A 14,127-nucleotide genomic window follows, 5' to 3' on the forward strand; every position below is an offset into this window, starting at 1 on the left:
GGAGAAATGCCAACCTCCAGCTGGGACCTGGAAAATCCCTCAGAATGACTCCTCGTCTCCAGACTACAAAGCTCAGTTCCACAAGAGAAGACGGCTGCTTTCAAGGATGAACTCTATGGCACTGGGCCCAATGGAGGTCCCTGTCTTCCTCAAGCTCCTTCCCCAAATCTCAAGGAGTTTCCTAACCTGGATCTGGCAACCCAACCCCCCCCCCCCCCCCGCCCATCCCTGCCAGGGGAGATCCTGTCAACTTTAGTATAGGCCAGTGATGGCGAACCTTTTCGAGACCGAGTGCCCAAATTGCAACCCCAACCCCGCTTATTTATCGCAAAGTGCCAACAAGCAATTTAACCTGACTACTGAGGTTTTAGTTTAGAAAACACGGTTGGTTCCGAGCATGCGTTACTCGGGAGTAAGCTTGGTGGTCGTCTTAGGCTTGGATTTGAAGCAACTGAGCAACTCTTCCAATGGGTGAATCTCGACCCTAGGAGGGTTTACTCAGAAGCAAGCCCCACTGCCAGGAACAGAGCTTACTCCCAGGTAAAGGATCGCGCTTTAGTTCTTCCCATGAAAATCAGTGGGGTTTAACAGCGCTTAACAGGGTTACCTACACTGCTTCCCCAAAACTAGGTCTTAGGTTTAATGCTAAGAATTAAGCCCAGTGGCCCAGGCCAGAATAGATGTGTGTGGGGGGGTGGCACTCTGTTTGCACGTGCCCGCAGAGAGGGCTCTGAGTGCCACCTCTGGCACTCGTGCCATAGGTTTGCCACCACTGGTATAGGCCATGGCTTCATAGTAGTCATCCTTCTCTTCCCCCATCAGAACTACTGTGTTTCACCCTAGCTTTGGGGTTTTTCAATTCTTCAAAGTCATCTTATTTCATATAAGATCTTTTCCGCACATGGAGGAGAGGAAACAATATTGTAAAGCACACATTAGAACTCCCTATCAGAGAGAAAAGTAGGATATAAATATCTAAACTTTGAGGGAAAGGAATGTACTGTGATGTAGGGCAAACACTTGTGGCCACACAGTTGAATATGCTTCCAAGCTCCGGATATCAAATCCTCTGTGTGAAGCATTCACAAATATTGGAGTGTATGGAACAACCAGCCCCACAATCAACCTATATCCCTCAAGCTACAATGAACAGAGGGTAACCATGGTTAGACAACCATTACAACACTATTACCATTTCGACAGCTACAGCTCAACCAGGCGCAACGCAACTGAACTTTGTCACACAACAAGATGGCTGCCTGGATACAACTGACAGGTGCCATTAACCTATACTGTCCTGTAAAACCAACAATAATTACAATTGAACTGGAAAGTTATATTTTAAGTTACCACTGTTTTTTTAAAAAAACTGTATAACTCCAAAAATGGAAGAGAACAAGATAACTACAGCAGTAGATTTTATTAGTTTCAAAGGGGCTAAGTTATCGCCCTTCTGCAAATGGGCTTATCCTATCAGCAAAAAGAACTTCTGATCACGCATCTCTCTGGCTGATACTGAGACTGTATGCAAACTTCCTATGCCCTGATGGAAGACAGATAATATTTCACAGACACAACTGATTTCCACCTAACCTCAGCCAACACTGTAATGTTCCCCTACTGCCCTCTGAGGGTTAACTGTAGAAAATAACTCTTTCCTGTACAGTAGAGTCCAGTGCTTCCTTCACTCAGCTAATTTCCTACCTAAGAGTTCAAGAGCCATTCTTCGACACCACACAGACGACCAAGACAGCAAAGTATCATCCCTGCCCCGTAGGCTGCTACATCCTCAGAGTATATATTCGAGACATCTTAAAAAGCCCTTTGCAAACATCCTCAAATAACAGAACAAAACAAGGCGGCACAAACCTGCGACTGGGTTGCTATAGTCATAATCAAATAAAATGGAGAAGTCCAGCTCGTCCTGGGGGCAGATATTTTGATTTGGATCAGGGTCCCCAAGTTGCTGAGGGTTCAGATCCGAGTCGGTCGGATTGGAAGCCATCGGTAGAGCTGGAGGTTACCTCTCGGTTTCTTGTGAAAGGGGGGAGGCAGGCAGGTGAGAGAGGTCGCCCTAACCCTCGCCGGGCAATTCTTTGCACCAAATCGAAACGACAGCCCCCTCCCTCTCAATGCAAAACAGCCTCTTCTAAATGCAACCAGAGAATTGGAGGGCCGGGGGGTATCTTTCAAGCTCCCCGCTGCAAGGTAAATCCGGAGTATCCAACACCTGTGGGACCAGTCAACCTGCCAGGAAGATGGGTTTGTATCTGGAGGCGCTGAATCTCGCTCCCTGCGCTCCTCGCCCCGGCCAAAGCGCCTCCAGCTTTGCACCAAGCGTGTGAAACCAACTATAGATGCACAAAAGCTACTTCCTGTTCTCTTGCAGCCACCTGCGGCTGAGGGGCGGAGCTTCCCCGGGGAAAAGGGAGGAGCCAGCCCCACCCCTTAGTCAGTGCAATAGCACCATGCGAAATGAGGATCTGTGTAGGTGGGCCAGAGCCACTCGGGATCTGGAACACCGGTTGACGTGCGCGACCGGCCTGGAGACGAAGAGCCACGAGTTGAAGGAAAGAAGAAGAAACCCGGAGGGAGACAGCAGCGAGGGGCATGAAAAGGGACTCCGGGGTTTGTTTGTTTTTTTAAGCAGAAAACACGTGGATGTTTGCTGGAGGTGCGGAAGGAAAGTCTGGAGAGCCGAAAGCCAGCAGGCTTCGCATAGCTTGATTGGAAATCCGAATCAAGTTCAAAAGGACTTGCTCCCAAGTTAAGTGTTTATATAAGATTGCAAGTCGAAGATGGATAGCTTCGTTTGTGGCCGGGCTTCTGGACTTTTAGTGGGACGTACTAACAGTAAGGACAGCGACTGCCCATTGACCATAGACCCATAAGAATAATGACCCATAAGAATAATGGAAAGCAAATGTGCCTTCCGTTATTCCCTGTGGGACATCGTGCTTTCCGGTTGTTGTTGTTGTTTTTCCCTATAGGCAAGTGTGCCTTCCATTATTCTCTATGGGCATTGGGCAATCAGGCGTTCTTTGTAGGCAATCATGCATGGTCAATGGGCAATCGTTGTCCTTAGTTTTGGTTATGTCCCACTTTCAGTGGATGAGAAAATTCAGCAGGTAAAGTGTAGAGAATGCAGAAGAAGAAGAGTTTGGATTTATATCCCTCCTTTCTCTCCTGCAGGAGACTCAAAGGGGCTTACCATCTCCTTGCCCTTCCCCCCTCACAACAAACACCCTGTGAGGTAGGTGGGGCTGAGAGAGTTCCGAGAAGCTGTGACTAGCCCAAGGTCACCCAGCTGGTGTGTGTGGGAGTGCACAGACTAATCTGAATTCCCCAGATAAGCCTCCACAACTCAGGCAGCAGAGCTGGGAATCAAACCCAGTTCCTCCAGATTAGATACAAGAGCTCTTAACCTCCTACGCCACTGCTGCTCCTGCAGTCACCTGCAGGACTTTCTGCTGGCATGTAGCTGTGAGAGGAAGAGGAGCCCTATGGGGGGAAATAGTGGCAACTGTTAAGCTGATGTTCATGTGGTAATATGTTATGTATGCATTTAGAAAACACATGAGTTATTCGCTTATTTCAAACATTTATATACCTGCCTTTCTCCCAGGCATCCCAGTATCATGGACTTGTAGCAGTCATTTGCCCAATATTCATAAATGTGTATCAGATATTTTAGCCCACCCCTCCTCCAAGGAGCTTGGAGCAGTGTACCCTGATCTTCTCCACTGTATCCTCCCAACAACCCTGTGAACCAGTCTTGCTTTCTCAACCTAAGCTAGCTCACAGGACTGTTGCTGCAAGGATAAAATTTTAGATCTGTGCTAGTATGATCCAACCTTTCATCACACAAACAATCCCATACAGAAGAGAAGCCATATAAGTGTTGGTGTGTGAGAAGGGCTTTGATTTTAGATCTATACTTGTTTGACATGAAAGACATACTGGAGACTGGTCATACAAATGCTCAGACTGTGGGGAAACATTTCACGTTAGTAGCAGTCTTGTTAAACTGAGAAGACCTGCTATTCACTGTACCCCAGGCCGTATCATATTAATGGAATGCTGTAAATGTGTTTTAACATATACTTTATTTGGTTGGATTTATATCCCACCCTTTCTCAACCAGGGCAGCTTACAAGAGTCAAAACACAAGAATACAAAAATAGCATATAGTTATAACTAAAACCACCTTGGAGGTCCTTTCCAACTGTGTTTCTACGATTCTATTAACATCCTGTGGAAGTGATGAGAAGAATATAGCAATAGAACTAAACCTGGTCAGCAATCTCCATCCTGGAATCTGTTCCTCCTCATTGTCTTATTCTTCCTTTTCAAAAAAACACATATTTTATTGGGGGGAGGGGTATCTTCTGCCCACCAAAGCACCTGCCTGTTTTGCATGAAACCCCTGAAATATGTAAACACCCTTCCGGTTAATTAGATCCTTTGGTTTTGGGTTCACTTTTAATTACTATTAACCATTTTTTAAACAGACCACCTAGAAAGTACGCATCCCTTTGCAAAGCACAAGAACACAGGTCCCAACCTGGAGGCACTTACAATCTAAGGCAAATATTTATAGATATCATAAAGTCCACTAAGAAGAAGGGTTCAATCAGGATGATTTTGAGGAAAGTCTTTTGAGTGTTCACCAACTGGCTGCTTGGTCAAGTGAGAAAGGCACCAACCCACTAGGGATGCCAGCCTCTAGGTGGGGCCCGGTGTTATAGCTCACCTCCAGAGTAGAGCTCAGTTCCCCCAGAGCAAATGGACATTTTGGAGGGTGATCACAGTACGTAAGTGTTTGGAGGGTGGTCTCTGTGGCATTGAGCCCCAGTGAGACCCCAAGCTCCCGCCCCAAATCTCCTGGAGTTTCTCAACCTGGATCTGGCAACCCTGCCTCCTCATACCCTGCAGGTGGCCGTGGGCACCTGGAAATCCTACAACCCGCTACAGATGTCAGCCAACCCCCATTCCCCTTTCACTTTGATATCTGCCCTCATTATCATAGTTTTGACTGAAAGCTCTTGGAATCCTGGGCAGTTTGTTTGTATTTCTCCATAAAGATGTCCATGCATGAATGACCATAATCTTTCTTAGAGAGCCAGCATGGTGTAGTGGTTAAGAGCAGGTGGATTCTAGTCTGGAGAACCGGGTTTGATTCCCCACTCCTCCACCTGAGTGGCGGAGGCCTGTCTGGTGAATCAGATGTGTTTCCGTACTCCTACATTCCTGCTGGGTGACCTTGGGCTAGTCTTCGGAACTCTCTCAGCCCCACCTACCTCACAAGGTGTCTGTTGTGGGAAGGGAAAGGAGCTTGTAAGCCACCTTGAGTCTCCTTACAGGAGAGAAAGGTGGGATATAAATCCAAACTCCTATTCTTCTTCTTAAATTGTGTGCTTGAGCTTTTATGACTAATTTCACAGGAGATTCTTAAATGGCTTCTTGCGCTTCCCTTCTCTGTACAGTGATAATGTGTCATATTAGTCTTCAAGCACACTTAAATGGAAATGCTCTGGTGCTCTTAGTAAAGCGACATCTTCTACTTTCTAGTGTGGGAGGCCACACCCTAAGGATAAGAGCTCAGATGCTATGATTCCCTATGGGAGGAAGATAATTGTCAAGTAATGAACACACACCTTTATACCTGTGCCTTTGCACAGAAAAAGAAAAGCATATTTCTATGGAGATGTTCAAATTAAATAGAGACTGACATTCAAAAAAAATTGCATACTGAATTCGCCACAGAACCCCACAAAACAATCTTGAGCACCACTTCTTGCATAACTGTTAAAAGGAATATTAAAGACACCCCCTAAGGATATTAAAGCAGATATTGAAAAGATGACACTTGATGTAGATGGCAGAGCATTTCTATGGCATACAGGGCCATCCTCAGCAGAGCTGCATCTTTCTGAAGCCACTCAAGCCCTGACTTGAATTGCCAAGGCTAGCTTGATCTCCTCAGATCTCAGAAGCTCAGCAAGTATTTGGACGGGAGACCTCCAAGGAATATCAGGGTCATGATGTGGAGACAAGCCACCTCTGAATGTTTCTTGCCTTGGCAACCCTCACTGGTGGTCGCCCAAATCAGATCTGACTGGATAGCAAAAAAAAAAAAGTCCACTGAAAGTCCACAGTAGACTTACAAGTGGATTCCAATAACCCTTGCTTAGGATTGCACTGAAAGAGAGAATCACACACCTTGTGCACCAGCAAGAACATCGCTTGGGTAGCAGGCCCTCAGCACTACTAGCTTTTTTCTGTTGTTGCACATAAGATTAGCTGGAATACTTTAGTTACCACTTACAAAATATTTACTAGTGCTCTCTCAGTATTTCCATCAGCCATTAGGGGAGGGATCCGTTTCTGTTTCCTTGCTACTGAGCACTTGAATCTCATACCATTCGCTTTGGAGGATGGATGTTGTGCTTTGTGCTCAGAAAAATGTCCAAGGATCTTATCACCTTTTTAGCTAACAGATCAACTAAATGAGGAGTGGTGTAAGATGCATAATCAAGGTATTCTCAGGCCCCTTCCGCACACGCAAAATAATGCGTTTTCAAACCACTTTCACAACTGTTTGCAAATGGATTTTGCCATTCCACACAGCTTCAAAGAGCACTGAAAGCAGTTTGAAAGTGCATTATTTTGCATGTGCGGAATGAGCCTCAGTGAATCAGTTAGCTGCTGCTCACCATGGGTTCCTGTTCAGGTTGCCATTTGCCCACTATAAGCAGGCAAGCTCCCACCAACACTCCCTGTTTCCCACCCATATTAAGTAAAGCAGCAGGGGGGAAACCAAGGGGGGAGGGGGAAATCACCACCACAATGTGGTGATGCTCTAGGAATTTTCCTAATCTATGGTTTTTAATCACTGAGATCAGGAGAAATCCTAGATCAAAGCTGTGAGTGACATTATAGCATCACATGGGACGATTTTACAGATCTCTGGTCCCCAAATACTCCCACTGCCGCTAAGAGTTGGTCTGGCAGTGAACAAACAGTGCACGCTAAGGTTATAAACAAAACGTGTGTGCAGAGACTCACCTACCCTCCAAAAGTATATTATTTCATGCCCCCCTTTTTGAAAAGGAGATTCAATTTTGGAGTCAGTCTGAGTCAGAGATATTTCCCCCAGTTTGAGGCATGGTGTGGTTTGGGAAAGAAAACCCAATGGAAAAACTGCTCATAATCTCCATGTCATCATTAAAAATGCTGAGAGCGGCCTTGAAAACCAATGGAATTACATATCATAATAAAAAAGTGTATCCTGAGCCAAATAGCGGGAAAGAGGTCTTAAGATAATATTATCATCCTAGGCCTCATCTCCGAAGAAGCGAATGATGAAATCCTTCAACTTGAGCAAGAAAATCTGTGAAGCTGTTATAAGAGAGGGCAATTCATATCCATACCTTGAAATAAGAGTTTTTCCCATAAACCTTTGTGTGTCAGAACTCACGTCACTGGATGTATAAACATCTCCCCACCTTGTTTCAAATATAGCTTTAAGTATAAATGTACCTGCGTATTGGATGCATCTGATGAAGTGGGTTCTGAATCATGAAAGCTCATGTTTGAATCAACTCTGTTCATCTTTAAAGCGCCATTATTATTGGACTCTCTCTTAATTTTGCTGCACAGACTCACGTTGCTACTCACCTGTAATTACCTTTATTTTATTTACTTTCAATATGTATAATATCTCTGCATTCGTACAATCATGATGGACCACTGGTCTGATCCAGCAGGAGCCCAGCAGCACTAGAAAGACTCGTAACATTTATTCCAGCACACGTTTTAGTATGACTCAAAGCTTCCTTCATCAGATGCATGAAGTGTCTATCCACTGCAGGTACCTTTATGCTTTAAGCTACAAGCAAGTCAGCATGGCATAGTGGTTGAGTAGGTGGACTCTAATCTGGTGAACCAGGTTTGATTCCGCACTCTTCCACATGAGCAGCAGACTCAAATCTGGTGAACTGGGTTTATTTCCCCACTCCTACACACGCAGCCTGCTGGGTAACTTTGGGCTAGCCACAGATGTCTCAGAACTCTCTCAGCCTCACTGGGTGTCTGTTGTGAGGAGGGGAAGGGAAAGGGACCGTAAGCTACTCGGGTATAAAATCAACCCTTTTTTGCTTAACTCTCCTTCTGTCATGAGCCAGCCCCTGGCTACTTACCAGGATACAGAGGACTCTGAGGCAGAACCTGGCAACACAGTGCAGCCAGAGTTGGTTGCTCCTGAGGAAGACCAGCAGTGGCATGGTGCCAAGAAGGCGGGGGAGGGCGTGATGCGCCGGTGCACGCTGGTGCAGGGGTGTGGTGGGAGGGTGGTGGGGTGTTCCAGGGTGGGGTGTGGGTGTGGCAGGGGTGCAGGGCGCACACATGCCCCGGGCTCAGTTCCCCCTCACTCTAGCCCTGACGACCAGGCAGCAGAGCCAACTCTAAGCCCTTCCCTGCCTGATGCCATGGAGGAGCCTGCAGATCCTCAGGAATCCAGTGATGAGCCAGCTGTGCTCAGAAGGCTGAAGTAGAGGCAGTTGCTGCAGAAGCAAAGGAGAAATGCTTGTCTGGCAGCAAGTTATGGGAAGATAGAAGTATCTACATTTGATGAGGATTAATTCCTTGCAGAATCCCAGCCCCTTGAACAAGCCTCTCTATATAAGCCTTGCTGTAAGCTTGCTTCTGCCTTGATTCCTGTTGCTTCCGTGTGCCAGGTCTACTGCTGATCTCCAGCCTGCTTGCCTGATCTTCCATTGGACTGTCTTCTGACCATGTTGTCTGCTGCTTGTTCTGTCCTGCAGGACTGAACCTGACCACACCCTGCCTGCCTGCAGCACACCTTCTTCATTGTAACTTGTAACCTCAAGGTTGCTCTCACCTGGATAGACCACGCTAGCCTGATCTCATTAGTTCTCAGAAACTAAGCAGAGTTGATCCTGGCCAGTATTTGGAAGGGAAACCAGGGAATACCAGTTTGGAAGGGAGACCTCTAACAAATACCAGGGTCATGATGCAGAGGAAGGCAAAGGCAAACCATCTCTGAATGTCTCTTGCCTTGAAAATCCTATGGGGTCAGCTGTGACTTGAGGGCAACTTCCCCCCCTCCCAAAAAACCACCTAAGTCTGAATAAAGCCAATATGCTGTACACTCCAACATATCTGATGAAGTGAGAACTCATGAAACAAAGTTTGTGGTAGATTATATTTCACAGGGTGGCTGGTGGCTGCTTGGGCAGTGGGCAGGAAATCCGATTGATGGGATTATTTTTCATACATATTGATAAGAGTATTGATAGAACTGAAATTATTTATTTATCCTTTTCATACATAGTGATGTGATCCCCTCCCCCCAACAGGAAATTCTACTTATTTTCTTCTAGCTAGCCACCCATCTCTCCCCAGCAATTTCTGCAGTGGATCTTCCTAACAGAAGTTAGGGTGGCCACTGTGGGAAACAAGTTGCTAGATCTTGGTGATGATTAGACATGTTCTGAAATTTGGATGTCCCTGATTCTAATCTATTTATACATTCCTTTCTTTCCTTTGGGGACAGGCCGTGGCTCAATGGTAGAACATCTGTTTGGCATGCAGTAAGTCCCAGGATCAGTTCCCAGCATCTCCTGTTTAAAAGGACCAAGTGGTGAGTGTCATGAAAGATCTCTGCCTAGAGAGCTGCGTGGACGATGCTGACCCTTTATGGATCAAGGCAACGTAAGGAACTTCATGTATCTATGTGTCCTTTCTAACGGGGACCCAAAGCAGTTTTCAGCCTGCGGGGCAGGTGAAGCTGAGGTAATTATTGGCCCGGCCAGCTTCCTGGTTCTGCTGAATCCTAGTCCAACACTTTAATCACTGTACTGTACAGGCTGCTCTGTCACCTGGACCTGGAGGCCTTAAGCAAACTATTATGGCTAGTGTGGTGTAGTGGTTAAGAGCAGTGGATTCTAATCTGGAGAACCGGGTTTGATTCCCCACTCCTCCACATGAGCGGCAGAGTCTTATCTGGTGAACCAAATTTGTTTCCGCACCCCTACATTCCTTCTGGGTGACCTTGGCCCAGTCACAGTTCTTCGGAACTCTCTCAGCCCCACCTACCTCACAAGGTGTCTGTTGTGTGGAGAGGAAGGGAAAAGGAGTTTGTAAGCCACCTTGAGGCTCCTTACAGGAGAGAAAGGTGAGGTATAAATCCAAATTCGTCTTCTCTCTCTTCATCCATAGTGCCTTTGTATATGATAACTGATCCCCTAAATGGCCCTTATGAACATTTCTGAGCTATGTGTGAAGTTCTTTTAATACTCAAAAATCATGCTACTCATTATTATGCTTCTTGTTATGCGTGCTAGTAATAATAACACAATAACCATTAACACTTAAAATCATGCTGCCTATTATTATACTTATTCACACATGCTAGTAATAATAAAACAATAATAAATAATGCTTTTGTAGTGTGGTTGAAAAGTATGGAGGGACATCCCCTGCCCTTTAAAATCATGCCTAGGCTTTGAATCCTACAAAAATCATCCTAAATTACCAGCTCTGAGCTCCGTGGTATTTACTCCCTAGAAAGTTATTCTGTAGGTTGGCTGTCTAGAGACGTTCAGAATAGGACCAGGTTCGAATCCCTGCTGGGCTTAGGAAGATTGCTGGATGACCTTGGACCAGTCACACACTCTCAGCCTAGCCTACCTCACAGGGTGGCTGTTGGAGTGAAAGGGAAAGTGTTCTGAGGCACTTCAGGTCCTCATTGGGAAAAAAGTGGAGCATAAATGAATTCAATAAACAAGTAAACATTTAGGCTTTCATCCAAAGCCAATTTCTCCACGAGGTGAGGTTATGGTTCTGGATTAAATAATGGGAGGGGGCGGGGCAGTTATATGATCTTGTGCAGCCAGCTCATTTCGTCATCCTTCACTTTGTATTCATGCTCTCCCGCTGCCCGGACAGAGAGCGAGAGAGACCCCCGCAAGCCCTGCGAAACCAGAAGCCCGTGGGTTTCCCATTCGGAAACTGGTCCCTTAGATCTGCCGCCTGGCGCGGTCCAGGGCAGCCCAAAGAATCAGCCCGGCGTCTTCCTGGAGCGCTGAGCGGGAGCTCCACCTGTTGAATCAGTGCCTCATTAGCCCAGGCTAGCCTGATCTTGACAGACCCAGAAGTTAAGAGGGAAGGGAAGGCTGGCTAGTATTTGGATGGGAAAGCACGAGGAAGACCAGGGTCCTGAGACCGAGGCAGGCAATGGCAGAGCACCTCTGAACGTCTCTTGCCTTGACACCCCTACAGAGTCTCCATAAGTCTGCAGTGGCTTGACAGCACATGCAGACAGCGATGAAAAGCACCTGACCGGGAGCTGGTGGGACCCCTGCAGCTTTCACACCTGAGAGATAAAGGGTCTTGCCACGGCTGTAGGGCTGACTCTCCTGGGTCACATGCCCTCTACCGAGTCCTGTCTTCCTCCAGCCCACCACGACCCACTCAGGTGCGGATCTCTCCGGGCTCTCTGACCAAGGGAGTGGGGCTTGAAACTGGACCCTCCTGTACCTCGGGGCTCCCTGGGCCCTTCTTTAACCCCATACCCCTCACCACCAGTTCCAATACAGCGCCTGGCACAGCAGAGGGGAGTCGACAAATAATCCGGGGGGGGGGGGCACAGCAGCATTTAGGAGCCTGCAGCGAATCACGTGCGGTCTCCTGCCTCCCCCCCCCCCCGCCCCCAGTCTTCCATGTAGCATTTTTCCAGCTTCTTATTTCGGATCCCCAAACGGGTCTTCTTCCCAAATGTTTTGGGCACCCGATGAAGGGCCTGCTTGGTTGCCTCGCTGGAAAGCGAAGCGTCCGGTTGGAAGAAGGCTTCGGCCGGGACGACACGCGGCGCAGACTCCTCCTCTCCCGACCAGCTCCTTAACTCTTCCCTCGCTCCTCCGAGGCGGGGGGGGGGGTCGCTTCGTTTTGATGCCCCTTGTTTTACCCCCCCCCAAAACACACCCCTCCTCCTCCTCCCCGGTGCCCCTCCCCGAGGACTCCTCGCGTCAACTTACCCCTCTACAGTGAAATTGACCTGAGACCAGAGAATCGCTCGCTGGCGCGGACGGGACGGTGTAATGCATAGGTGTCAAACTCGCGGCCCTCCAGATGTTATGGACTACAGTTCCCATCATCCCCTGCCAGCATGATGCGCATGATGCTGGTAGGGGATGATGGGAACTGTAGTCCATAACATCTGGAGGGCCGCGAGTTTGACATCTGTGGTGTAATGACTCTCCTGGTCCTAGCCAAGGGATCAAGAAGTAGACGCATCTCCTCGACCGAGCGCTCAGGTTGGGCCCCGCTGGGGCAAGGAACCGGCATAAGCGGCTCGTCACTTTGCAAGGAAATGTGATCCCTTCTGGCCCGGGATCGCAAGGCTGGGATCCGATAGCGCCTTGAAGCGCAGCAGCGGAGATGGAGAATCTCAGCTTTTGACAGTCAACGCCTTGTTGACCACCTGGCCCTCTCGACAACTTCGAAGGTGCTACGGAGCCCCCCCGGCGACCCACCTGAAGCGATCTGCCAAGGAGGATAGGTGACACTTGAGAAAAGTCCCCCACGCGCCATGGATAAGCAGTGCAATTTTTTAGGCAATGGGTCAGCTCCATTCAGCGCAGCGGGGCTTGCTCCCAGCTAAACGTGGCTCCCTGCCGCTCCAAACACACCACAAGCGATTGCCATCATTTGGGGCTTTAATTCGGAGGAGACACGCAGGATCGTTCCCTACAACTTCGGGCCAGGGCATAGTCGTTTGCAGCAGCCCTCCGCTCAGGAGAATCCTAACACCCCCGCAGATTCGGGCAGAGAATGCTTGAAGAAGAGTCTGGCTCCCCAGATTCTGAAATCCAGCAAGATTTCAGACCCCTAACATATTCCGCCTCTGGAGACGGAAATCCCGGTTCCCAAAGCGGGGCGTCAAGGGTTAAATCTTCCCCAGCTGTTCAGGGATCCCGACTTCCCCGCCGAGGAGGCCGAGCACAAGGACCTGGATGTGGCTGAAAGGAGGTTTCAGGGAGGAGGCCTTCCCAGCAGAATTTGGCAGAGTTGCTCCAACTCGGGTGGCCCAAGGCTCCCGATCCCCGAGAGAAGCCCCCGCAAAGTTGATCCGGCGACCCCCTTCCTCCCCTCCCCCCCCCCAAGAAACCTCCTTTCAACCGCATCCAGAGAGGCTTTCCTCGTGTACTAGAATTAGGGTGGCCGGTGAAAGACATCTCACGCTTTTCCTTTGGACTTCCTCGGAAGTAAAAGGCGCCCCAGGAGAGCGTGCACATGCAGGAGGAAAGCGCGAGCAAAGAACAGCACCCCCAACCCCGAGAGGAATCAGACCGCGTCTAGTGGGGCTGGGGGGGTTAGATGGGGATCGAGACCAAGGTGGGGGGGAAAGGAGATTTTACAAAATAGAAATTGCCCAAACTCTACCTTGATCCATAGACCTCATGATGTGGTGATAGTGGACCAGCTGGCACGCGGCTTCTCTCTGCATTTGGATTCTGCAGGATGGATGTGTACAGACAGAATTGGAGAAAGAGCAAAGCAAATCTATGATGCTGCTGGGGACGTGCGGGGGGATCGGGGTGCCTGCGTGTCCGTGTTTCTGCAGAGATTGGCCGGGTCTTCTCTAGAGCATGGTCCGCCGCCCCGATCCCCGCCGGCTCCCCCGGGCAGCCCGCCTGCTGGCCGGCTGGGCGCGTGGGTCTCGGTGCGTGCTGCGAGGCGCGGGTTCCCCGAGAGGGAAAAGGCGACTTCCTTCCCTGCGCCGAGTGTTTATAGTCGTTGAATGCTGTAAAATAACGGGATTCCCTCACTGTTTCCTCCTGTTTATGCCCAGCGCCATGGAAACCCCGGGAGCCGCGCCAGCGGCCCGGCCGAGGAGGGCTTTCCTGCAAACTTCCACTCACTGCGGAGAGCCATGACGTCGCCCCCCCCCCCTCCCCGCCGCTGCCGCCGCCAAGAGGCCGCCCCGCGCCCGGCCGCGCTGCTGCTGCTGCTGCTGCTGGGGCCGCACAAGCGCCGGATTGTTCGACGGGAGGAGCGGAGGGGAGTTTCTTTCTTTCTTTCTTTCTTTCTTTCTTTCTTTCT

At 48.9% G+C, this 14,127-nt stretch overlaps 1 protein-coding gene across 1 annotated transcript in view; it reads right to left on the minus strand.

Annotated features, from left to right (window-relative positions):
• The window catches only part of NFATC2 (nuclear factor of activated T cells 2), a 154,960-nt gene extending 152,955 nt beyond the window's left edge, over positions 1-2,005 (minus strand). Inside the window, exon 1 of the mRNA XM_048497427.1 lies at positions 1,870-2,005. Coding sequence (XP_048353384.1) covers positions 1,870-2,005 — 136 coding nt within the window. The remainder of the gene's footprint in view (positions 1-1,869) is intronic.
• Between the last annotated feature and the right edge of the window lie 12,122 nt (positions 2,006-14,127).

Source organism: Sphaerodactylus townsendi, linkage group LG05 (genome assembly GCF_021028975.2).
Source record: "Sphaerodactylus townsendi isolate TG3544 linkage group LG05, MPM_Stown_v2.3, whole genome shotgun sequence".
NCBI lineage: Eukaryota > Metazoa > Chordata > Lepidosauria > Squamata > Sphaerodactylidae > Sphaerodactylus > Sphaerodactylus townsendi.